Source organism: Populus nigra, chromosome 4 (assembly GCF_951802175.1).
Source record: "Populus nigra chromosome 4, ddPopNigr1.1, whole genome shotgun sequence".
Classification (NCBI taxonomy): domain Eukaryota; kingdom Viridiplantae; phylum Streptophyta; class Magnoliopsida; order Malpighiales; family Salicaceae; genus Populus; species Populus nigra.
In genome coordinates, this window is record NC_084855.1 from 20,480,789 (window position 1) to 20,506,228 (window position 25,440).

General features: G+C 33.6%; 3 protein-coding genes across 9 annotated transcripts; 1 reads left to right on the plus strand and 2 right to left on the minus strand.

Annotated features, from left to right (window-relative positions):
• LOC133690906 (auxilin-related protein 1-like) lies at nt 1-8,044 on the plus strand. Of its 7 annotated transcripts, none has more exons than XR_009841525.1 (11): nt 1-1,118; nt 2,324-4,016; nt 4,095-4,227; nt 4,316-4,416; nt 4,534-4,599; nt 5,562-5,651; nt 6,845-7,021; nt 7,146-7,193; nt 7,309-7,397; nt 7,607-7,699; nt 7,847-8,044. XR_009841525.1 is itself a non-coding variant. In XM_062111186.1 (9 exons), exons 1-8 carry the CDS (start codon nt 478-480, stop codon nt 7,182-7,184), a joined length of 2,940 nt encoding a protein of 979 aa, XP_061967170.1. In that variant the 5' UTR covers nt 1-477; the 3' UTR covers nt 7,185-7,193; nt 7,309-7,795. The 7 variants fall into 7 exon arrangements, 3 of the variants coding, with proteins under 3 accessions (XP_061967170.1, XP_061967171.1, XP_061967169.1); XR_009841526.1 differs by having other exon boundaries at nt 7,344-7,397; XR_009841523.1 differs by having other exon boundaries at nt 2-1,118; nt 7,146-7,397.
• A 10,080-nt stretch (nt 8,045-18,124) lies between these two features.
• On the minus strand, nt 18,125-21,022 carry LOC133691931 (transmembrane 9 superfamily member 12). Its single transcript, XM_062112559.1, has 2 exons — nt 20,737-21,022; nt 18,125-20,383 (listed from the first exon to the last, which is right to left on the minus strand). Exon 2 carries the CDS (start codon nt 20,354-20,356, stop codon nt 18,392-18,394), a length of 1,965 nt encoding a protein of 654 aa, XP_061968543.1. The 5' UTR covers nt 20,357-20,383; nt 20,737-21,022; the 3' UTR covers nt 18,125-18,391.
• Nucleotides 21,023-23,191: 2,169 nt separating this feature from the next.
• LOC133691760 (uncharacterized) lies at nt 23,192-24,698 on the minus strand. The gene is made up of 4 exons (XM_062112354.1): nt 24,597-24,698; nt 23,703-23,861; nt 23,543-23,615; nt 23,192-23,447 (listed from the first exon to the last, which is right to left on the minus strand). Exons 1-4 carry the CDS (start codon nt 24,696-24,698, stop codon nt 23,293-23,295), a joined length of 489 nt encoding a protein of 162 aa, XP_061968338.1. The 3' UTR covers nt 23,192-23,292.
• Between the last annotated feature and the right edge of the window lie 742 nt (nt 24,699-25,440).

A 25,440-nucleotide genomic window follows, 5' to 3' on the forward strand; every position in this document is an offset into this window, starting at 1 on the left:
AGCTTACAAAAATAACAATTCAAAAATCCAAAAAAGAAATAAAAAGAATCAGGAGGATACATAAAGAGGAGGAGTTTCCGAACATAAAGACGAACGAAAGAGCAAGAGGAAGGAGGAGAGAATATGATATAAAGCTGAAAAATCCAATTACGATTTGATCCTCCCTTCTTCCACAATCATTCAGGCACCCCAGTCTCCACCATGTCCATCTACCTTCTGCCCCCCCCTTTTTTTTTTTTTTTTCAGAAAAACAAACAAAACCATCTCTCTCTCTCTCTGAACACAGCACATCTTCTTCCTTATTTCAAATTTTAGTTCTTAATTGACCAGTCACCTTTTCTCTCCGCCTCCGTGTCTCCGTGTTTTTCTTCATCATTTAGCCACCCTCCACCTCTTTCTCTCTCTCTTGGATCTAGAAAAGGAATAAAATTCAAATCCTCCACAGATTCACTGGCACAAAAGATTTAATTCAAATTAATGGATGATTTCCCCGGTTTGTTAGCCCGCGACTTCGGGTTCAAACCCCAAGGCAAATCCGCACCCATGGCTCCACCCCGCAGCACTAACAGTAACAGTACCAATTTTAACCTTGGATCCGGTGGTCCCGTTCACACCCGATCCTCCTCCTCCTCCCACAAATCCGCTCCTCTTTTCGACAATCAAGCCGGCACGGACGGTCTCTTGTTCAACGACGTCTTCGGTGGTCCTCCTAAGTATTCAGAATCACGCGGCGGAGCTTCCTCTACTGCATCGTCATTTGATTTTGACTCCATTTTCAAGGAACAGAATCCCAAATCGGCATCGCAGCCGATCTTTGATAAGCCTCTTTACGATGATGATATTTTTGATGGATTGCCTGGCTTGAAGAGTTCGTCTTCTGGGAGTGGTTCTGCGTCGGCCCCTAAGTTTGATGGTGCGTTTGGTTCGGTCAGTTCACCCCCGAAGCAGCAGCATCGAAGGCCAGTGCGAGATAGTTCACCGTTTGATGATCTGCTGGGGAATTTAGGTAAGAAGGAGACGGAACCGAAGAGAGAGAGTGGTGGAGTGGATAAGGATTCGACGGCTTTTGATGATTTACTTCCTGGTTTCGGTCGCATTAGCTCCCATACGGTTAACCGGTACTGATTTTATTATTATTTTTTGTTGTTGCTGTTTCTGTAATTTGACTTGAGTGATTTTGCTCAGTTAGCTTACCTTATGACGATTGGTATTGACTTTTTGAATTTGCAAATCGTTCGATTTGCATGTAATTATCAGCTTAGCTAGGTGATAGTGAACCGTGGTTTTGCATTTTAACTTTTTTTTTTTTCAAGGCGAAGTTTTTGAGTTTACAATAGATTTTGATGATTTAAGAATGCTATTGTGATTTCGATGTCATGGTATGCCGTGCCTTGATGCATTTACAATCATGGTATGCTTGTGGACCGTTTACAGTGTTTTGTTTAGCAGTTGCTTTGCAATTGCTTCAGATTTTTATTTGGCATGGTTGTCTTAAAAATAAGTAGTATTCGAATTTCATTCTATGCTTTTACGGTTGAGTTGATTTTAGAGAGGTTCGTTGGTATAGTGTATTAATGCTCAAGAAAGCTTAGTTGCCAACTGAAGCCATTGCTGTGTCTTTACTTTCTATATGGTTATATTCATCAAGTTGCATCTTGGAAGCTAAATATTAGCCCAACCAGCCTAAAAGCAATGAGAATCTGGTGGTAAAGCATTTTGGTCGGGAGGAAGGGAAAACAAAAGGAAAAATTGAGGAATGGTTAGTTTTACAGTAGCTTCCATTATAATTGGACTATAACCAGTTATAAAGTGAAATATGAGACGGCATAACAAGTAAATGATGCATTTGCTATGATGTTTGAGTTTGAAGGTGAACTTAGGTTCTGGGGCTGGTTTCATTCCTTCGCCTTTTCTTTCTTGGAGAGTTATCATGTTTGCAAATAAAAGAAATCTATGTGTTTTTTATGCAGCGGGTAGAGCTCTTGTCTTCACTTTTCTTTCATCCTATTGTTGTCATCTTTTCTTTTTCTTTGCGTATTTTACTCGAATGCCCTTGTTTACTCAAATTAGCATACTGGTTTAGCCCTTTTCCTTTTGGATTTGATTACTACTTAATAAGTTGTTTCTGAACCTATGGAGTCTAGCCATAACTTAGACTGCTTCTAGGAAAAGAACTAATATTGTTTGATCGTGAATCATGTGTAGTTAGAAAAATTTTATCCATATTTTCCGTCGATTAATATGAGATATCTGTTTCTGCCTTTTGTTTTTTGTTTGTGTTATAAATATCAGTGATATTTTAGTGCCATGCTATTTTTCACAGTTCAACTTCCGAGCCGGGTCCGTTCCAAAAGCAATATTTAAATTCAGCCAGGTCAGTTCCTGGTGTGATGGAAGATCCCTTTGTAGTACTAGAGTCAACGTCAAGCCCTGCAACTTCATCATCAGGGTTGTTCACAGAACCTTTGGGAGAAATTAGTAAAACCAGTAACCCTGGAAACACTAAGGTTGACAGTTCATCTGTAGAGAGGGGAGTATTTGAAGATCTAGATCACCTCGATGATCTTGGGAAATCTGTTCCATACAAGAGATGGGAGAATAGGAGCCCTTTAAGAACAGGACCAAGCACGGGTGGTTCATATTCCTCTGCAAGTCAAGAATCAGCTGACACATATCCTGTGGAGAATGCCAGGGGTGGCTCGCAGAAGAAAACAACTGATGATTATCAGGAATCTCATGAAGCCATATTCAATATGCCTACTGCTTCAACAGATTTTCGTAGATCTTTTGGTCAAAATGCCTCTCCTCCTTCATATGTGGATGTCAATGCTAATGAGATAAATTCTTCTCCCAGATCTGAAGAGATCTCTGAATCATCAGATGATGTATGGCTTTCTGTGTCTGAAATCCCTCTTTTTACTCAACCCACAAGCGCAACACCACCTTCTAGACCCCCACCTCCAAGACCACCGCGGATATCAAAGTCGGAGATAGGTTCCTTTTCTTCTACAAACTCTAGAAAGAAGGTCAATGAGTATCCTTCTTTCCAAAATTCCACTTCATACTCTCAAAGTCCTAGATCAGATTGTGCAGCAAGGAATTCAGTTACTTCTCAAATTGATGAACTTGAGGACTTTGTCACAGGAAGGACTCAAAACAATAATAATGAATTTGCAGATGTTCTACCTGTTGACGATGTGGATAAAACTTCCTCTGCTGCTGCTTCTGCTGCTATGAAGGAGGCCATGGATAAAGCAGAGGCTAAAATCAGGCAAATGAGGGAGAGGGAATATCTAAAGGCTGCTAGAAACAAAGAAGCTGGTCAGCTGGATAAAGATATGCTAGATGCTCAGCAGAGAGAATTAAAAGAAAGAGGAGAGAGATTTGATCGTGAGAGACAACAGAGGGAAAAGGAGGAGGAAGAGAGAGAGCATAGAAGATTTGAGAAAGAGAGGGAGAGAACTCGTGAAATTGAGAGGGAAAGGGGGGAAAAAGAAAGAGAGCAAAGGAGGCTTGAAAGAGAGAGGGAGCGAGCAAGGGAGATTGAGAGAGAAAGGGACAAGGCCAGACAAGCAGTGGAAAGGGCAACTAGAGAGGCACGTGAAAGAGCAGCTACTGAAGCATTCCTGAGAGCTGAAAGGGCTGCTGTGGAGAAAGCAGCTGCTGAAGCTCGAGAAAGAGCAGAAAGGGCTGCTGTGCAGAGAGCACAATCTGAAGCCCGTGAAAGGGCAGCAGCAGGGGCAAAAGAAAGAGCAGAAAGGGCTGCTGCAGAAGCCCGGGAAAGGGCAAATGCTGAGGCTAGGGAGAGGGAAGCCCGGGAAAGAGCTGCTTTTGCAAGGGCTGAAGCTGATGCTCGACTCAGAGCAGAACGAGCTGCTGCGGAAAGAGCTGCTGCAGAGGCTCGAGAAAGGGCTGCTTCTGCTGCCAGGGCAAATCATCAAAAGAGTGAAAACGATCTTGAATCATTCTTCAGTACTCGAGCAAACAGTGCACCAAGACCTAGGGCAAACACTTCAGTTAGGACCAAAAGCTCTCTTTCATTCACTGATTTGGTTGTGGTATCAGTGGGCTAATTTTCTGAACCTATATTACAGGATCCTTTCTCTGATAGCCAGAACAATCGAGGGTCTGAAGCAGTTAGGAAGACATCTGTTGGAGCTACATCTAGCATGAGGAAAGCATCTTCAGCAATAAATATTGTTGATGATTTAACTTCGCTTTTTGGAGGTAGTTTTGCAGCGCATGAGAATTTTTGCTCATAATACAATAATTCTCTTTAGTTGTGAATTGGCTGAACTATTTCTGCTTGGTAAAGGAGGTGCTGGATCATCTGGAGAATTCCAAGAGGTTGAAGGGGAAACTGAAGAAAGACGAAAAGCCCGATTGGAACGCCATCAGAGGACTCAGGAGCGCGCGGTATGTTTTGCATGACATGATTTTATTGGGACGATATTGAGGGTTACATCATATACTTGTTTATTATTACACTCATATTAGTTCCACAGATTTTAATTGTCGAGCTTTTATGTCCAGGCAAAAGCACTGGCCGAGAAGAATCAACGTGACCTTCAAGCTCAAAGAGAACAAGCAGAGAGACATGTAAGTGGTTCAGTCTTCAGTTGACCTTTTTTTAGCATTGTCTCCACTCATGCCGTCTTTAATTCTTTGGTGAAACCTTGGGATGGGTAGCTAGGGTGGTGGGGGAGTTGGGGTTTGGAGTTCAATGACTTTTTTCTTACAGATTCTTTACTGATTTTGCACATCCTATATACAGTAGCATGGAGTTTTTATTTTGTCCTGAACTGGGATTTTCATAGATAGATGGTTGTCAAAATCTGGTCACATTTTGATTTAACCAGCTTGGGATGGCAGGAAGTAGGCTCTAGCTATCTATAGGTTATCTTTTGTATGCAAAATTACAACAAAAACCATTTGTGATGAATCCAAAATGTCTAGTGCATGCATTGATGTGGTGGTTAAAGCACAGTTCAATAGCTAAACATATCAAGATGTACATTGACCCATATAATTGAGTCAAAAGAGGCTAGCTGCGGTAGCTAACTAGTTAAGATGTGCAATTATGCTGGACTTGGGTGTCATTTGGATGTTCAGGCATTGGACAACATTGTTAACCCCCACTTCCTCAACCCCCATGTCATCTTTAAGAGTTTGAATCCATGTATGTCTGTTTGAAAAGCATGTGCATAAGTGTGATGTTTATTTTAAACTACAAAAAAGCCATTGATGGTTCTCAAATCCAGAAGTGAACCAGGCTGAATCCAGTTCTACTGTATCAATTGGTTCGTGATTTATGTCAATAGTAAATACAAGTTTCAGCACACCAAACAAGGTTAACTGTCTTAATGGAATTTAGTCGCAACAGGTTTCATTTCTTAGAAACTTAACAAACTGTATGTTGTCGATTGGAGCCTAGTTTTTTTTTCTCCAGCTCCTTCCAATATCAAGAGTGTGAAAAATGTTTCAAGTTGCATCTTGTTCTTTTCTCATTGTTGTTGCTGTTCCAATTGTTAGATGTCTGATACTGTTTAAATTGATTTCAGAGGATTGCTGAAACATTGGATGTTGAGATAAAGCGTTGGGCTGCAGGAAAAGAGGGGAATCTCCGTGCTCTGCTATCAACACTCCAATATGTGTGTTATTTTTATTTTTTGGTTTTCTGATACCATATTATCATATTCAGCATAACACTTACAGGGAGAATAATTTTTGTATACGTTCAATAAGTGTGCTTTGCCATATCCATTATTGATACCTTTTGCCCTGAAAAGAAAGAAAAAGCACATCCTTTTATCTTGTGCATCAATATTGCACAGGTTTTTTTGCAATTGCATTTCATACATGGTAGCATTATTCTACATCTAGCTTTGCACTTGCTGATGTCTGTAGTCTTTTTTTTTTTCCTTCTTAAAACTGATCTGAACCTTTAGGCTTTTGATGTTATAAATAACAGTCCTTGTGGATTGTTATCTGCAATTGCAGTTTATACATAGTAGCACTATTCTACATCTAGCTTTGCATTTGCTTATGTCTGTAGTCTTTTTTTTCTTTCCTAAAACTGATTTGACTCTTTAGGCATTTGACATTATAAATACCAGTCCTTGTAGATTGTTATCTATGGAACACTCTATTTAGTCTGTAGTCTTTAGGCATTGAGGTTAGTGTATTAGTGTTTCCGAAAAAAATTTCTAGCCTATTGAAACTGAAAACTTGAAGGAGCTTATGAACATGAAACCTTCTCATGTAAAGAACCTGAGCATGAGGATGCCTTTTCTTTTATTTGTGTCCATTCCTTTTTTTTTTTTTTTTATCTGTCAATGAAGATGACAAACATGGCTTTCCCCCCTCGTGCACTTCAATCTTTACACTTAACATACGCAACTTTCAGGTCTTGAGGTTTATTCTAGATGCACCTTTGATTTCAACTAACTCTGCAGTGATTACTCACTGCAGTTTTGCTAAGATGATGACTTTATAGATTTGTCAAAATAAGAAAACCAATTTGTATATGTTCTTTCTTTATTGTTAGTTTTGTGAATAAAAAAAAGAAGTAAAACCCTCATCTAGCTTTGAAAATCCTGAGATGAGCTCTGTCATAAAAGTATTATTGGTTTTGAATGTCAGAATTGTTAGCATAAATAAAACTTAACTTTTAGCTGTTGCATCTTATCATTTGATCATTACACTGTCTTTACAAAATTTCTTCTTCAATTTATGATTTTTTAGCTGTTGGGTAATTGCAGAATTTTTTTTTTATTGTTGGTCATTCTAAATTTAAATATTGTTCTCATCTTTCCGTTGCTAAAATCTCCTGTACAATGATCAGGTGCTGTGGCCTGAATGTGGATGGCAGCCTGTCTCTTTGACCGATTTGATTACTGCTGCTGCAGTTAAAAAAGTTTATAGAAAAGCAACCTTAAGCATTCATCCTGATAAAGTGCAACAAAAAGGCGCCAATCTTCAACAAAAATATGTTGCTGAGAAGGTGTTTGACTTACTTAAGGTATGTCCTCAATCTCAATACGGCTAAGGAAAAGCCTTGCTAGTCTCCTCCTGTGGCGTGTGAGTATTGTTGCTTCAATCAAATTTGCTTCTGCTCTGAGTTTGAGTTTCTTTTGTTAAAATAGGAAGCGTGGAACAAGTTCAATTCAGAAGAGCTTTTCTGAATCCCAGTGGTAAATATTTTTCTCCAACTACATGATTTGGCAACTGCATGGTTCATCGGCAGTGAAAATGCTCAACTCCTATGGCAGATGTGTTTTTTTTTTTTCATACATATATCTGATGCAGTTGTCGCTTTGATTGATGCTGCTGCATTACATCAGCTGATGAAAGTGGGGCGTAGGAGATTTCTTTTTTAATTGTTGAGAAGCCCGAGGGTGAGTATCTTCCCTTGATTCAGGTTGCTGTAAATAAATTATGTTCCACCAGCATGTGGCTCTTGGAAGTCGGAATGCTCCTTCATGTAGATTTATCATTCGACACATTAGTCGAAGTCACCTAAGCCCATTTTGCATGGGATGAACGTGGTCGTTTTGTGTTAATTCTTTTTTATAATCATTTTTTTTGTTGGTGGTTACCATTTTAGCTGTCGAGCGTGATATGCTGAGTGATTCCAAATAAGTTGTTGAGATCAAACGATACTGGCTTTGTATGATTGTTGAGCTAGTAACTCTGAGCGGTATGCATCTTTTTTCCTGTCCGGTCTTGCTAGTATTTCTTTTGTTTATAACTGGAAGCTTCAAAGATCAACCTAAACTCCTGCTTGTGACTGAAAGCTTTGATTGTCTTTGTGGTTCCTTTTTGTGCTTTGGTGGCTTACGAACAGGCGGGCAAATCATATATGCCCGTTTTGGACATATTAACAGATAACAAGACAATCAAGGTGGAACTGGCCCTCCTCCCGCAAAGGCAAAGGCAATCCTACAAGCAAAGTAAGAAGTGGTGACTTTACCAGTAATATCACCTGTTCTACTAAGTTATTTAGACCCTCTCTTCGCTAATTGAATCTCAGTCTTCATGGAAATACGAGTAAAGTAAGAAGTCGCAAAGTTCAAAAAGAAGAAAAAAGAGAGGAGAGAGGCTAATTTAGAATCTAGGCAGGAAAAGAGTTGAGAAATATATCAGTAATATAACTGGATCGGTGGCAGTGAAATTTTTTTTTTGGAGTGCAAATTTCATCTTTAAAACTATTAGCAAATAGTTTTTTTATGTTTTCGACCGATATAGCGATGGAATGTGCAATTACCGACAGACATAATCCATTGGTGAAGATGTCGGTAAATAAATCACTGATGAACTGGTAATTACACAACGATGAAATATTTTTGTCGGTAAAACTGTGAAATCTTGTAATGTGTTGTACCGGGTTCACGGTTTACTTATTTATGTTTTCTTAAAAATATATTTAGGGCTCAAAAGAGTTTGGAAACTAAAAGGTTTTTGGGAGTGAATTTAAATTTGATTTTACAAAAATGAAATAATTGCTTCCACTACCTTCAGTAGGAGGAAATTAAAAACACCAGTGATCACAGCGTTTTGTTGACCCTTCCCGTAATTTTTTCTAAAACACAAAAACAAGAAAGTCAACATTAAAGCATCTTTTCCTTCATTGCAAATTACCTTCTAATTTGATGCATAATACCATTTACGGAAATAGTTAAATCCTCCATTATGAAAGTAAGGGAGAGACAAAAAAAGAAAACGAGGGAAAACGTTTTTGCAAGTTCGGTAATTGTTTTTTCAAATGTCATGATAACACATGTAGTTTACTATAACATTATAATCATTGTCACATATTTAAATATGATAATGATAACATATACTAAAATGCTTATAACATTTACTGTAGCATATTTTTTTTTCATTCTCAATTTTTTTTTTCCAATTGAATCCTTTAACACTTAAATTAAGGTTTAATTTGTTAAACACAAAAAAATTTCATTACCAATCTAAATTTTGATTTGAAAATTCACTTTTATCCTCCAAATTTATCTTCTCAACCTTAAAAGTCATTCTAATTTTCAAAAATTAAGTTTTGATCAATAAGTTTATTTTTATTTTTATTTTTCAGTCCCTAAATTTAAGAAAGGAAAAAAAAATCATCAGTTCTTGATTCCAGGCATTAAATGATTGATTTTAGTGTCAATATCTATTTCATGCATTAAATGATTGATTTTAGTGTCAACGAGTTTCATTTGACAAGAAGAGTTTAATGATAGTTGTTTTGAACCACAATACCGTAAAAAAAAAAAAAACAGATCGAAGTTGAGAGAGAAAAATTTTAAACAGTTTGCTTTTGTGTTCATAAATATTTTTTGGGTTTTTTAGCTTAATAAATTATTTTTTTAATGTTATAAGGGTGTTCTTAGGCACAAATGGGACGAGTTGACCTAAAAACCTAACCCATGATTTTCTAGCCACCAATAAAGACCGAAATCTGAGTAAGAGTAGATGACATATCATTTTTTACTGTAGAAGACATTTTGTTTCTTTCAAAAAAAAAAGAAAAAGAAAAGATGACATGTTATCTACTCTTTAAAAAAAATAAAGGGCCTAGATGTACAAACCTAGGCTGGAGGCTTATATTTTTGGGCTATTTTTTTAAAGCCAGTGTCCTTGATCTTTTTTTTTTCTTCATTTTTTTTTCATTTCAATTATATCTTTTAATTTTTTTTTCCTTTAAAATAGCAGTTGTAATAGAAATAGGAAAGCAGGGAAAGCACCCAATTTGGCATTAAAAAGGGAAAAATCATTAAGGAAAAGAATTGCGGGATAATGACAATTAGCAATAAGGTTTTTAAATTAATAAAAAGGTAATTTTGCATCGATTTTGCTTCTAAATTAGTATGAAAAGGGATTGTTGGGGAGATATTCAGTACACCAAGCAACAAATCATTTGCTTTCTTTTATACTATTTTCTTAGCTTCTTTTTTTTCCCTCTAGTTTCGTTTTTTTTTTTGGCTCGTTTTCTATATGTTTTAGAGCGTAGGTTTTTGTCTTTTATGAAGAGATTTTAAGTTATAATCTTTTGAGTTTATGAACCTTGTTTAGAAGTTCAATTAAAAAACATGGTGTTGTTTGAATCCTGGAAAGCTTATTGACATCATTCTATTTGTATCAAGTGAGAATCAATAAAATCTTAAGAAAAAATGATTGATTCTTGACACAACAAGTTTTAAGTTGAATCATATTCTAAGTACTTCAACAAATAAACACCTTACATTATTTTAATTTTAAGTATAATATTACATTATATGCTTAGTATGCGCGCTAGAATTTTGTTTTTATCTCTATTATAAGATTACATTGAGTACATAAATTGCATGCTATCTAAACTAAACTATAGATCTAAAACAACAATATTAAGGCTTTAACACTAGTTTTTGTTTGGTTTATACTTTTTTTTTGCAAACTATATTTTAGAAGGTTATTAGCAACTCAAATTTTAAGTTAAAATTTAATATTTATCTAGTTTGTTATATTCATGCAATTTATTAAAATCATATTGAAATAATTAGTTATTAAACTTTGTTTACTTGTGTGGTTGTTTTACATATTTAAATTAGTTGTCTCGTACTTGCATATGAGAAACCAAGATTTTTAATTATATATTTTTCTTTTGCTATTGTTTATATAGAAAATAATCATGACTTCAACCCAAGATGTGATTTTAGCAACTAATGTCGATTCAACAAGTATTATTTTAGTACAGAGGATTCCACCATCACCTTTATTGATGCATGGTGAGAAACTAGAAAAGTTCAATGTATTAAACTTCTAGAGATAACAACAAAAGATGTTGTCAAATAAGCTTGGATGTAAAACCCTGTTAAAAAAATGAGAGAAATAAACCGATTAATACTTAGTGGAAAACATGAGAGAACCAATCCAAATTAAATAATAAGAATTAAATAATATGATTAGCTTTGGCTAATGGTATCCGTGTTGGATAACCAAGATTAATTGATGTGATTAATTTGAGCTAATGATATCCATATGTGATAACTGAGATTAATTGATATGATTAGTTTTGGTTAATGGTATCCATATAGGATAACCGAGATTAAATAATATGATTAGTTTCGGTTAATGATATCCATATTGGATAACTGAGATTAATTGGTGTAATTAGCTTCGGTTAATGGTATCATCGTTTGACAACTGAAAGAGAATTGTGAAGTTAGCTTTGACTATTAGTATTCATGTTGGACAACTGAAATGATTGAATATTACTAGTATTGATTTATAATGATAATGATACCTGCTTTTGAGAATAATTATGGATACGCTAAATAAGAATATTAATGTATAAATTACACTTGAGATTAAGGTATAAGAACCGTAGACTAATTGATCATAGTTAGAAGAGTATAATCATTCATGGAAGGATACCCTACGTACTAGGGTTTCCAGATAGTAATGCATGTTAATGATTGGTGTTGATTATGGTCCAAGAAATAATGCAATGTAAGGTTGTATGATGATATGAAGTGAAACGTTAAAGACAAAATTAATAGAAACTTAATAATGAGAATCTATCTATTTAAATTGTTAACACGGTTACAAATATATGTCAATTTTTCAATCATATTATAAGGAATTTTTTATATGCTTACATTGAATTTGATTTGCAATAGGGACGTCTTATAGCCATGACGCTTAAAAAACTCTATTCTAAGTATTTTGGGATAAATCGTGTAATAGTATGATTAGACGATATGCATTTTGTACAACTATGTAATAGCTACGAATTGCCGATAGACACTTTTTGTAAAAACTTATAATGACTACTTTCAAAGTCGTGAATGTGGATTATGTTATGACGATGACTTTTTAATTTCCTCCTAGTGATGGTGGTGGAAGGATGTCATGCAGGAGATCATGGTGGTTGGAGAGAGGTGTGAGTGGCCTAAATTCGGTGAGGTAGATAAAGATGTCGCTAGGTTTTTTTTTTCTTTTTTTGTTTGAGGTCTTAGCAAAAGAGAAGAGGGGTATGTTTTGCTAGTGTTTCTTTCCTAAATTTCAACCCTTTTGGTGGCTAGGTTTTCAAATGGAGAGGATGAGGGTTTTTATTCTTATGTTTTTTTCTTTTTTTTTCTCTCTCTCTCCATCTCTCTTTATGGTGGCTAAGGTTTTTTTGGTGGAAGAGATGAAGTTAGGGTTTTTTGGTGTTATCCTTCATCCCTCTTGTTTTATACTTTAGCCCCTTGTCCATTTTCCTCTGTATTTTTATTTTCTTATTTTTTTTGTGCTTTGTGTTTTTTATTCAAAAAATAACATCAATATCAATTTGATAAGAAAAATAATCAAGAATTATGAAATGGATGCATTAATTGGTGAAATGTGACAAAACGTGTTTTTGAATTTTGATTTTTCTAAAAGACGTTGAAAATTACAAAATGCGAATGCGTCAAAAATATATTTTTTAATTCTTTAATTTTTTGAGAAGACATCAACAAGAGAAAATAGTAAAAAATCAGAAATGGGTGTGCAGATGATCGAAATGCATTGACAACACATTTTTTAAATTTTTTGCTTTTTATTTATTTTTTGGAAAATACACTAGAATTGGGAGTAAAAAATTGGGTTACGAAAAAAAATGAAAAATACCCTTTTTGCCTTGAAGTTTGGATTTATTGAAGTTTATAATTATCAATATGAATTAACTCTAATAATTTAATATTTCTTTAAACATTTCTGTGAGGATTTTTTTTTGTGATCATAGGCTCGTTAAATGTTTCACATTTTTCAAAATAATTGTTTACTATAAAAACTAATCTTAAACAACTCGTGATTCTTACATATAAACGTAAACATGAATGCCAAAAATTAATGGAAGAGATAATTTAAGCTGAATTAACATATGCATTACAATTTTAAATATTCAATTTGAATATGTCATCATAAGTATAACCCTTACTAATAGGAATACTTTTTTTTTTATCACATATTAATTAGACTCTATAGTTTGTTTAAAGCCAACCTTGCAAGGAAAAAAAAATTAAAATCAAATTCTTCCTCATGGATGGTATGTATAAAACATTCTTTAGAGTTAATACTCTTTTATAAGTGAATTTTTACTCAAACTCTCGGCCACCAAGCACTTATGTGGTACATGAATCACTAAGTATAATTGGTTGTGGCTCTTTAAAAGGAATTTGAGCTTTTGATACGAATCAATGAGCATCATTACAAGATCCATTTGAGATACCAATCAGGCCTATTACAAGGTTCGAAACTAAAAGGCCCAAGAAAAATTGACTGGGTTGATTCTAGATATTTGGGTTAACAAGTTGCAAATATGCCAAACTAGATCTTTGTGTACTATTTAAGCCATACCTGGATGTACAAATTTAATTTTATTGCAATTCTAGTTGGATTTGAAAACTAAACATCTCAAGCTTTCCATCCATATATGGTATGCCTAGTAATTCATCTAGATGAGAGAGAACGACATGTTTAAAGTCAACCTAGAAGTTGTTATAATGGCTTTACTATTTGTTTCCTTATGATTTATGGACTTCTTATTTAGCAAGGATTTATTTTCTATATATATAAAAAAGCATAGGTGGTAGCAATTGAGATTATTTTGGCAAGGGTTTCCATATCAGTAACTTGTGTTTTCTTTTATTTTATGGATTTTCTCTTTGACAATGTTTTCTTATCATTCAAAGACATTAGAGTTGGTTTTGAGCTTATTTTTTTTAATATATAATTTTATACTAACAACCATAACTTTCAATCTGACTATTGAATTAGAATGAGATTTTACTAAGCATTTTTAGAGGTATTTTTTTTATTGGGTTAAAATTTAAAATCAATTGAATATTGGGAAGGATTTACAATAAGGTCCAATAGCCACTATGCGAAAATTACATTAGTTTCCTAGTTAATTTAAGATTTTTTTTTTCTATTTTATTGAGAACTCTTTTGTTATTTTTTCAGCCTTATTTAAAATATTTTAACTAGTATAAATAGGGTTATTCAGCTTGTATTTAGATTTTTTATTTTTTTTAAAGAGACGGATTGATTATTTAAAATAAAATTAGTGTGTGAGAGTTTGCTTTTACTTTTGGTTCTCTATGGAACTACTTTGTATATTGAATAATTAACCAAGCTTCATGGTGTCTTTTATAGTTCTCATTCATGTGTTTTTTTTATATGTGTTAGGTGGAGGTCGGTTACTTATAGTCTTGATGTCTTAGTTCAAATTATCATTATGTTAAGCTCAATTATAAGTTTGAATTTAGCTTTTCTAGAAATGGTTGATTTGATTGTGAATTCTTGGATCTTTATATCCACAAGGTTCACATCAATAGATATTAGAACAAGGCTTTAAAACTAAGTTACATCCCTTTTTCTTATAATTATTGTGTTATTTCATTGTTGTTGTAATTCTATCTAGACTTGCAACATTATATAAAAAAAGGTTCTAATTTGATTTTTCACAATTAAAAAAAATAAATAAGAAAGATTGAATTTATAAAATCTGGTTAATATATCTTTCGAAAGCAAGTCAACATCCAAACAAGATGATGATTTGAGGTCGAATCCTTTTGAGGAAAGAGGGAATGATGTGAATTAGTGAGTATCACTAAAAGATCCATTAGAAGTAACAATTAAACATATTACAAGGTTTAAAACTAAGAGGATCCAAGAAAAATTAAATGGGCTAGTTCTGGATATTTAAGTTAACAAGTTGCAAATCTACTAGAGACCTTCGTGTACTGTTTAGGCTTTATTTGGAGTTATTGGGGTAATTGTGCTACGATTCTAGTTGGGTTGGAAATTAGTTATCTCAATCTTTCCATCCATATATGTTATGCCTAGTAATTCAACTAAATGAGAGAGAAGTGTTTGAAGTTAGGCTAAAAGTTGTTATACGAGTTTTGCTATTTGTTTCCATATGATTTATGGACTTTTTATTTAACAAGGATTCCTTTTCTACAAGGAAAGTATAGGTGGTAGCAATTGGAATCATTTTGGCAAGGGTCTCTCTGTCAATAACTTATGTTTCCTTTTGTTTTGTGGATTTTCTTATTGGCAAAGTTTTCTTATCATTCAAGGACACTAGAGCTGGTTTTGTGCTTATTTTTTCTAATGTATAGTTTTATACTAACAAGCATATATTTCAATCTAACCATTGGATCATGCTAAAATTGTATCAGAAGCTTTTAAAGATTTTGTTTTATATTGGGTTAAAATTTCCAATAAGGTCTAAATGCTGTTGTACGAGAATTGAATTAACTTCCTAGTTTATTTAAGATTATTTTGTTGTTTTATATAGAACTCTTTTGTTATTTTTTCAGCTTTATTTAGGATATTTTACCTAGTATGAATAAGGTTATTTAGCTTGCATTTAAGTTTTAAAAAGAATTAAGAAGAGATGGATTGATTATTCATAAATAAAACTTGGGTGTGTGCATTTGCTTTGACTCTTAGTTTTTCATAGAACTACTTTGCCTTATCAAAAAATTAACCAAGTTTTATGGTGTCTTTTATACCTCTTATTCATGTCTCTTTATAGACATTGAGTGGAGTTTGGTTATTTATAGTCTAGATGTCTTGGTACAGATTATCGTTATATCAAACTCAATCATAAGCCTGAATTTAACTTTCTTGAAAAAGAATCAATTTGACAGTGAGTTTATGAATCTTTATATCCACATGATTCACATAAACTTTAAACTACCAATTAGCTTCAAAATCAGCCCACTACAAATTAATACTTTGAACCATAGTTATATTTGTTACCATTGCCATATTGCTAATTGATTACATTAGCTTGAGCTTTAGGCTCACTTCTATGTAAATTGCAAACTTGAGCAATATGTCCACTCTTGCTACAAATAAAATATCAATTAAAATTTTGGTTATCATATGCTTGGTTTCTATTTTCATTGTTATATTCTAAAGGTCTACCAAAATTTACCATATATTTCTTCTTAGGCTTCCAATAGACATTTATAGGTTATTATTTTTAGACAAATTATTTTCAAATATTAAATTTACTTTATGGTAGGTTATTTATAGCTCTCATGTATCGGATCTCATCTTTTTCTCTAGCCTATTCTTTCACATGAATATGAGTAATGAGTATATTCAAGGACATCTCTTTTTGCTTGTGGCTTATGGTCTTATGAAAATCCTTTTAAATAGGTGGTAAAACATCAATAATTTCACAAATAGTAAGATTATCTCTAATTTTAAAAATAATCACATTAAACAATAATAGATTATAATTGTTATTCATGGTCAATACCCTTGTATGCAAAAATAATTTTTCTTGGGATTGATAGATAGTTTTCTTCTAAAAGTCTTTTTTTCTTTTTATTTTTTTATTTGTTCCTTCTTTTATTGTTGTTTATTACTATTAATAGACATTTTTATAAAGGTGAAGAATTACTAACTTTTGGTAGATGTTTTCATGATGTAAGTCTTCATCCTTTTCCTTTATATTATTTAATTAATATAAATAATATTAATATGAATTAATTTAGCCCATCATAGGTGACCTAAATCCATTTTTTTCTTCATCTCTATACATGATAGAATAGAACTCTCTTATTAATTATGCAATGTTCATACTTAACAAATATATTATGTTACCAGGCATACTTCGAGAGCTTAGTTGTTATTCATCTGTTAGGAATATATAGCTTCTCGAATAATGGAGCATGGAGTAGATGCAATATACAGTACCCTAGATCAATAATCATATTTTTTTTTATCTCTCATGATCTCCTTCGTTATACTTCTTGTATTTATAATTATATCTTATTAAATAGACAAACATAACATGTTGATAAATGAATACAAGTCAATGTGATAATGCCAAAATGATCTTTCACTTTTTTTTAATTCCCTCAATTGGTCCTTAATTCACTTTTCTAGTAATGTTAGTAGATTGAATTATTCATAATCTTTTGAAAATATACTAAGATAGCAAACATCAAATCATAGTCTTAAGAAATAGATGAGAGTCATAAGGGTACAAGTAAATATTACTAATAATTTTTAGGGTTTCACACAGTCTTATATTGAGATCTTAGTTTGTATTGCTTTTATTGATCATATTATGCACATGTGATATAAAATACATGCTATGATATAATCTTATTTCCCTTGAAGTTCATGTATTTATCAATAATACTGTATAAATGATAGTTCATACATATTCAATATCTAATTTTAAGTTCACTTATCAACTCATTGACTTTTGATTCATCATAAATCATATCTGGCAATAAGACAAATGAAATAATATTTTAAATAATCATTTATGGTCAGTTATAACTTAGAACACATATTTCAATTATCTCTTTATATATTTTCTTTTGAGAGGACATTTCATATACTAAGATTGTTTTATCTCCATTTATCATAATATAGTGAAGGTGATTGCTTGTGTGAGAAAATCATTCTTTTATCTGTTTGACATACTTTCTATATTTAACATGTGTACTAAATACAAACATGTATGTATGTTCAACTTATATAATTAGTCATAAATAGCATTATAAAATTGAATATACCATTGTTTTGAAGACTATTTTAGATCATTATTTGACTTCAAAAGTCTACATGCTTTGTGTTTTTGTCCTTTCTTGTTGAAACCTATAAGTTGTCTATATAGATATATTTATCTAATTCTCCATTAAAAATAATATTTACATCCATTTAATGTAATTCAAGATCCAAGTTAGCTACTATAGCTAGAATCAATCTTATTGAGAAAAATTCTGATCAAAATTTATCCTAAAAATCTAGAACAGACCAAGATTTAAAATAAAATAAAAATTATTCTGGTTTCTTAATTGATACTAAATATTTTAATCATTCTAGATGAAACAAAACAACGCACACAACCTCCGATCAAACAACGCACGCAAGATTCTTTATAGCCAAAGTATTGAAGGTCCCCTAGAGAATGTCAGTTACTTTGGGCAAGGCTTCACTGGATCGAGAAACATGGCAAGACCAGATAAATACTTACTTCTCCAGCAGTCTCCCTGAGAACTCTGTTTGACTAATGAAAACTAAGAAAGAAGAAATCAGATAAAAGAAACAAATTGTGAGAGAGATTTTAAGGAATTGCATTGCATTGCATGATGCCATTTGCACTTTTATTTTATCAAACGAGAGCATTACAACTAAGTAAAAAAATAAAAATAATACAACGACGTTATAGAGCAACTGCAACAACCAAAACATTAAACAACTATCATGTCTTCTAATCTCGGAATATAACAGGCCTCGATGAATTCAGGATATCATTTGAGTCTTTAATACAGCACAAATTTAGCAAACGCAAAAAATGTGAACCAAGAAAATTTCCTCTTCACAAGGAGCAGACACCAATAGCAACTTTTTAGTCTATCTTTACGGATGAGAAAAGGTAATGCACAAAGTAGAATGACGTAAGGAAACCAATGGTGCCAGTAGATAACATGATTGCAACTGCTATGATCAGTGAATAGCCCAGATAGAGTATGGCTGACACAGGTCCACTCAAACTCTGTAGGTCAAAAACCAAGTAATTGATGGAATAGAGAAAGACAAAGATTGATACCGAACCGGAAGCAAAGAAAGCCTTCCACCACCACCGCCAATCCTCCACGCAAAGATGCATGTAGGTAAGAACCACAGATACTTCAGCACAGACAATAACTAGTAGCAGCAGAACTATCAGCAAGAAACCAAAGACATAATAAAACCGTCCAAGCCAGATGCTAGAGAGAATGAAGAACAGTTCAATGAAGAGGGTCCCAAAGGGAAGGGTTCCAGCACCGAGGACAAGCACCCATGATGGCAATTTCCGTGCAGGAATTTCTCTTGGTATCTGGTTTGTTCTTACTGGGTATTGAATTGCCTCGGCTCGTGTCCCCATGAACCCTCCCAAAAGAGTGAGTGGCACTGAAATGCAAAACCAGAGGGCCAAAAGGACAAAATATAAGGAGATTGGAATTGCACCAGTGCTGTGGCTTCCCCAGAGAATGAAGTTCAGTATTGTGAGGATAACAAAGACAATTCCAGGGAAGAAGCACGCAACCGACCAAGAAACAGACCTCCATCCTTCTGAAGTTCCTTTGATGGTTCTCCACAAACGTACTGCAACATAGCCCGCCACAATACCTAGGAAAAGATACAGCAGAATCATCCCTGTCAGCAGCATCCCTCGTGAAGCTGGCGACATGAAACCAAAGGCTGCAAAAATAATAGTAACTACCGCCATCCCTGTAATTTGAACACCATCCCCAACCATAATACAGAGAAGCTTTGAGCAATCTGGTTCTCTGAACACATCACCGACAACAAGCTTCCACCCAGAAAGCTCCTCATTCATCTGTGCTTGAGCTTCTTTGTCCAATTCCTCATACCTTGTCAAATCCCTTCTCACAGTCCTTAAGAAGATGATGAAAACAATACCAGCCAGAAAGAAAATCACCATGAGTGAGTTCAAGATTGAGAACCAGTGAACACGAGCACCTTCCATCTTCAAGTAAGCATCCCATCGTGATGGCCATCTAATTTCACTCTTCACAAATTCAACCTCGTAGGTGAAGGAAATCCTCTCTTGTTCCCTTATGATCTGAGACTTGTCAAGGTCCAAGGGGCAGCTCACAGATGAGACATTGTCATACATCTGGTGCTTTATCATCGCATCAGGATCATACTTAACACTGCAAGGAACAACCACAAAACCAACAATCTCGAAACCAGATGCCTTCTTCTCATCAGCTTCAGAGATCACACCCAGACCTTCTTCCCCAGTACCAATTATCTCAACACCACTCCCTTCATATTCATGAACCAAGACAGTGAACTTGAGGTGATTGATTATATAATCATCATTACTATTCTGTGGCGTATATCCAACAGGGAACCCGGTCCACTGAATGTCAATTTCATTTTGCTTGGCATACCTCATCACAGGTAAGTTGTCCAAAATCATGTTCACTTGATATAGATCGTGTGTTCTCTGCTTCAGAAGCTTAACCTCATGCTCGCTCAAAGGCTTGGTGGTACAAAGGTAAACAGACTCATTCACGTTCATTCTAAACCTGTAAGGAGAGTTATCGATCTGATCTCCCATAAGAAGCTCCCCAAGATTCTCCGCACTTTTTTTGACTCCTTCCTTGGGTTGGCAGTAAGGGAGACTGTAGTAGCTAAAGGGAAGCTCAGTTTCGATAGAAGTTAAGGAGTTAACTTTGGCAAAGATGGCATCCCCAGGTGAATACGTGTGCATATAGCTACCAGGCAAATAAAAGCCATTACATGCGTTCCCAAACAGAGCCAGCAGAAGGAAAGCCCAGCAGATCATGGGCGCCCTCATTTTGATTACCAGAAAGGTAAAAAGCCACTGGATCAAACAAAAACAACTTTAAGTCAATACCATTCAAACCACCTAATCTTGAGCAACAGAGCTGATGGAATTGACACGAAAACTAGCACGCCGATGTTTATGGCTCTCAACTTCACTTAGGAAATGGCAATAATTAATAGATCCATTAATCAACATAAACACATCCATCTATCTATAGATACATGCATCATCTCAGTATGGTTAGATCTAACTTAGTAAAAAAAAATAATTTAAATCAATCAATAGCGGGTCGCATCGCATCATAACTAGATCTAAAATCCAAACATATAGCATACACATGCACATGCATCCAATTAACAATAAATTTGCAGAAAGACTTGAGGAGTTGCCTCTAATCAATCTAGAAAACTGACAAACGGTCCGGGTAAAGAAAGATCGGATCCGGATCCGGAGACGCCTCCTTCGATCCAAAAGTGTTACGCACAGCTATCTCTTTCTCACTGATATAACAGAAGTGGAAGATTCTTCCGTGATCTTGTTCGCGTGGGGCAAATGAAGAAGAAGGAAAAGTGGAGCACGAATCGTATGTGTGTTGTTGTGCTAAAACGAGAGAGAGGGAAAGCTAGGAAACGTACAACTGTACAAGTAAAACGTATACGGAAAACTAGATGCGGGGTAGCCAGCCAAATCTTTTTACACATTAAAAAAAGTTTTAGGTGTCAATTAATTTTTTAACGTCGTTAAATTAAAAAAAGATAAAATACAGTTATTTTGAATTCTCTTATAAAAGATTTTTTTTATTAATTATCTCATGGTTTTAGTTGGAAATATTGTTTTTATTTAAAATAAATATAATTGTTAAAATAAATTAATAAAAAAATTGAAAAACAAATGTCCATATTTAATATGATTGGCTACATGGCATGTTGATCGATGGCATTACAGGAATACAGCCTTCCTTGCGTAACTATTGTCACTTATTCTCTGGTTTGAACAAACTCCCAAGACAAATCAGGGAAATCCTTTTTTAGTCTTTATCTTGGATAAACGGTATGTAACATCTTTTCCATTTAATAAAAAGAAATAAAAAAACTGAACTATGTAGTTTAGTGGTAAAAACTTGGTACTAAGAGGTTTGTTTTTCCTGTTATCTCAGGTTTGAACCATATAGTTGCTATTATGATAACCACTGGAGACTTACATGGTCGTTAACTTCAGGGCCCGTGAGATTAATTAAGATGCACGCAAACTGACCCGGACATCCATGTTAATAAATAAAAAAAGCAAAACAATCGGTGATTGTGCATTAACATGTCATCATATACCTAATCGGTTGATTATATATGATATAAATACTATATATGATATAAATATATATTTATTAATAAAATATTTATTTATCTTTAATATTTATATAATATTAGATTAATGAATCTAGAGTAAAGATAAAGTTTATGAGACAAAAATATTTTGCAAAGAAAATTATAAAGTTGTTATAATTATGATATTTTTATTGCATTAAAGTATTATTTCTAAAATATTATTAGTCGATACTCTCTTAAATACTAGATATTTATTGGAGCCATAAAAACCGGTGCATATCATGTAGTTTTCTTTATGAAAGGAAGCAGTTGTACTCATAAGCTGAGGTATAAGTGATACCTAGAACTAATATGCAGGTGTTTGTCATAAGACATGTACACTAAACTGACCCGCATGAGAATTTCATATGGAAAGATCACTTATGTTCATAGAAAGGCTCACATGATGGTCGTGTAAGTGATTCTTATACTTGAAATCACTAAGTTATCTTATATAGAGAATGTTATCATTTGATCCTATTACGTGTTGTTTTAATCGAGGTAATAAAGAGGCAAGCATTGAGTATTGCATGAATTATATGAAGATACTTGAGTGATCAAGAGAGGATTCATCACCCTAGGTGAATTAGAAAAAATATTTCATCTGTTCTTAAATAGTATTGACATAGAAATTCTTAGTTAAGGTAAAATGAGATTTGAAAAGAGTTTAAAATCTTATTCAAACGATTAATGACTATTATGTAGAGAACAAACTAATTTAACATGACAAACATATTTCATGCTTTAATGTTAAATTAGAACATTATTAATGAAATGATATTAATAACATTGAGAAACCGATCATTGAAAGATTAAGTCAAATCGCTAATGACTTTTCTAATATTTGGGGGATCATGATTCATTGTTAGATGATGCACTTGATTTTTAAATATAAATTAATCAATTGTTGAATTGATAATAAATTAAATTATTTAATTTATTTAATTCTATTTCATTAGAGTTATAATTTATATTTGCACTAACATGTTAAGAACCTAATAGGTCACACACATTAAGAACCATTAGTAAGAAATTAAATTGGGATGATTTAATTAAGTATGATTTGATTAAAATATATTTTAGATATTAAATACTAGAATATAATTAATACATGGATTATATTTCTAAACCTAGAAAAATCAAGTAAGGATTTTATTGAGTTAATTTCTAAAATTATTCTGAATTAATATATGGTTACTATTTAAGGTGCAAATTGATATATTTTTTTAATTTATAGGGTTTTTTAGATTTTCTTGGATAGAATAGAGAACTAAAACTCTAGATATATCTATCTCTCTCTTCTAAATATGGATTTTAGAATATTTCTAATTGGTGATTCGTGTGGATTACTATTGGAAGCTGAACAACTGAACGACTTATAATTTATGATAACTCAATCTTTAAATAATTATTCAAAGCTGAATAAAATCAGATCTTCAAATAATAAATTTTTAAATAACTCTAAATCTATTTAATAAAATCATAAAAAATTCTTAAATAATTTTATTTTATTATTTGCACGTACTCGAACTAACGCATGCATCATCTCGAATGAATTGAATGAACTTTAAACTTGGCGAGGGACTATCCTCGCCACACAGGAATGATTCCTTGAGCTGCCAAGCGCTTTTCGACCCAAAATACGATGTGTTTTTCAGTAATTTTCTTCTCATCGATCAGAAAAGGCTCAACTGTGCTGACCCCTGAACCGTAGGATGATAGAGAAAACCCTTTTGGACCTGCCGGCAACAAGAAAATGACGCCGGGTTTCATGTAAAATGAAAGATTGATAGGCTACAGTTTGAACTCTCAAGCTGCTATAAAATGAGAGTACCTGTGAGGACTCCGTCAGGGAAGAAGGCCCAAAATGAATAAGGAGTGCCCTTCTTTAGGAAGGAGCCTTCCAACTGGAAAAGGTCGTCGGAGCAATTTTGGATAGCTTACAATGACATTTTAGGCTAAAATACAGCTATGAAACAAAGTGGAATACCGACTCTTTTGTCTTCGAAAGATAGCTCGAGTTCAGTGATATGATCTTGAGCCTCAAGAGTTGCTTTCAAAGAAGGGATCACATCCTCCTCCATCAACTGAGAAAGTGGCTTAGCAGGACTTTTGTTGGGCTTTGTCGGTGCCTTCTTTTCAACTGGCTTCACCTAATTTGCATCAGCTGCAACTATTGAACCATAACAAAATAGTCAGATTTTTCTTCATTGAATTTTAACATTGACACTTGAGCTCAACTAGACCTAGTACTTATGCACCAAGAATGTGGCAGCTTATACCAGTGGAAGCAGACGATTCTTGCACAGCTGAGAACGTGATTCTTCTACGCGGTATTACTGACTTGCTAGCCATCTGCTGCTGTGCTGGTCACACGGATCATACAAAATGTCGTCAGTCTGTGCATTAAGAGATTAACTCATATGACACTCCATTTCATTTGTCATCAAGAGGCCAAGTAAAAGGAGAGGAGCTTTATCAAATTCTCATGTTCCAGATCAGGAAATTAAGCCCCATGTATATCTTTAGATCAGCCGAAGCTATATCTAAATGGTGGTTTTTAAAGTATCCTCACTGCATTCTTGATCTTTCTTTCTGCACTTTTTGCAGGCAAAGGGACGACCTGCAGCTTCAGGCAGACAAATTTTAGTATATTATTTATCTCAGTTGAGTTGAATTTTCCTTTTGTATCTCTTTCATGAAAAAAAATAATTTCCAAATGGATTAAAACCCACCACAACCAAGCCTAATTTACTTCTTTCTTCTCCGAGGTTTAATTGCTCAATTTCAGATTTTTCTTTTTTTAAAAAAAAAAAAAGGAGCAAAAAATGAAATAGAATCGGCACAAATGATTGCATGCATTTGTTTCAAAATAGGCACGTACATACCAAATGGAGTGTAGTAGAGGAGGTGGCCCTGCCATTCTTCCTGAAACATGAAGGTGATGATGGGAAGCTTGAAACTCCCATTGCTCCACCTCTTGCTGCCATGTTTTTAAATATTAAATGCATTAAAGAAGCTTTCTTGATAAACCTGTGTTTTCTTATTATCGTACTCTTCTTGTATTTTTTTTTCAAAGACCACTCATTTTATATTTTATTTCTTCTTTATTTCTCTTGCTCTTTATATGAGAATAAAAACAGATTAAACGGAGAGCTAACGGAACACAAACTGGAATAGAAGAAGAAGAAGAAGCAGTGAAGAAGAGACAGAGTCTTTTGATCCACGCAATGTTTGGTAGAATACATGCCACTGATTTATTTATTTTTCTTTTTGAATTTCAAACGATGACATAAAATTAAGATAAATGAGAGTTAAAACCCTTAGTGGTCCACCATCCGTTGACAGTCAGTGTCTGTTAGCTATATTTACTTGCATGTTTATCCTTTTTATTTTTCACCATATAAACGGTTAGTTCCGACCTTCTTACTCGCACAAATATATATATATATATATATATATATATATATATATATATATATATATATATATATATATAAGTTTTTAAATTTTATTAGATTGATTTAAAGTTATTTAAGAATTTATTAATTAAAAATATGATCTTTTTTGGTTTTGAATAATTTTTTAAAGGATAAGTTTTTGTAAATCATAAGTCATCCAATCCAGACTCTAACAATAATCCACATGAACCACTAGTAAGAAATCTTTTAAGTTCCTATTTAGGATAGAAGGATTATTTTGCCTAGAGTGCTAACTTTCTATTCTATGATT

Excerpts from the sequence above, each read along its gene's own strand:
- LOC133690906 (XM_062111186.1), top strand. The coding sequence starts at position 478 with ATGGATGATTTCCCCGGTTTGTTAGCCCGCGACTTCGGGTTCAAACCC. Across the intron at positions 4,228-4,315 it reads TTTAACTTCGCTTTTTGGAG|GAGGTGCTGGATCATCTGGA; the intron begins GTAGTTTTGCAG and ends TGCTTGGTAAAG. Across the intron at positions 5,652-6,844 it reads TGCTATCAACACTCCAATAT|GTGCTGTGGCCTGAATGTGG; the intron begins GTGTGTTATTTT and ends TACAATGATCAG.
- LOC133691931 (XM_062112559.1), bottom strand. The coding sequence starts at position 20,356 with ATGAGGGCGCCCATGATCTGCTGGGCTTTCCTTCTGCTGGCTCTGTTT.
- LOC133691760 (XM_062112354.1), bottom strand. The coding sequence starts at position 24,698 with ATGGCAGCAAGAGGTGGAGCAATGGGAGTTTCAAGCTTCCCATCATCA. Across the intron at positions 23,616-23,702 it reads TATCTTTCGAAGACAAAAGA|TTGGAAGGCTCCTTCCTAAA; the intron begins GTCGGTATTCCA and ends GACCTTTTCCAG. Across the intron at positions 23,448-23,542 it reads CCCTGACGGAGTCCTCACAG|GTCCAAAAGGGTTTTCTCTA; the intron begins GTACTCTCATTT and ends TGTTGCCGGCAG.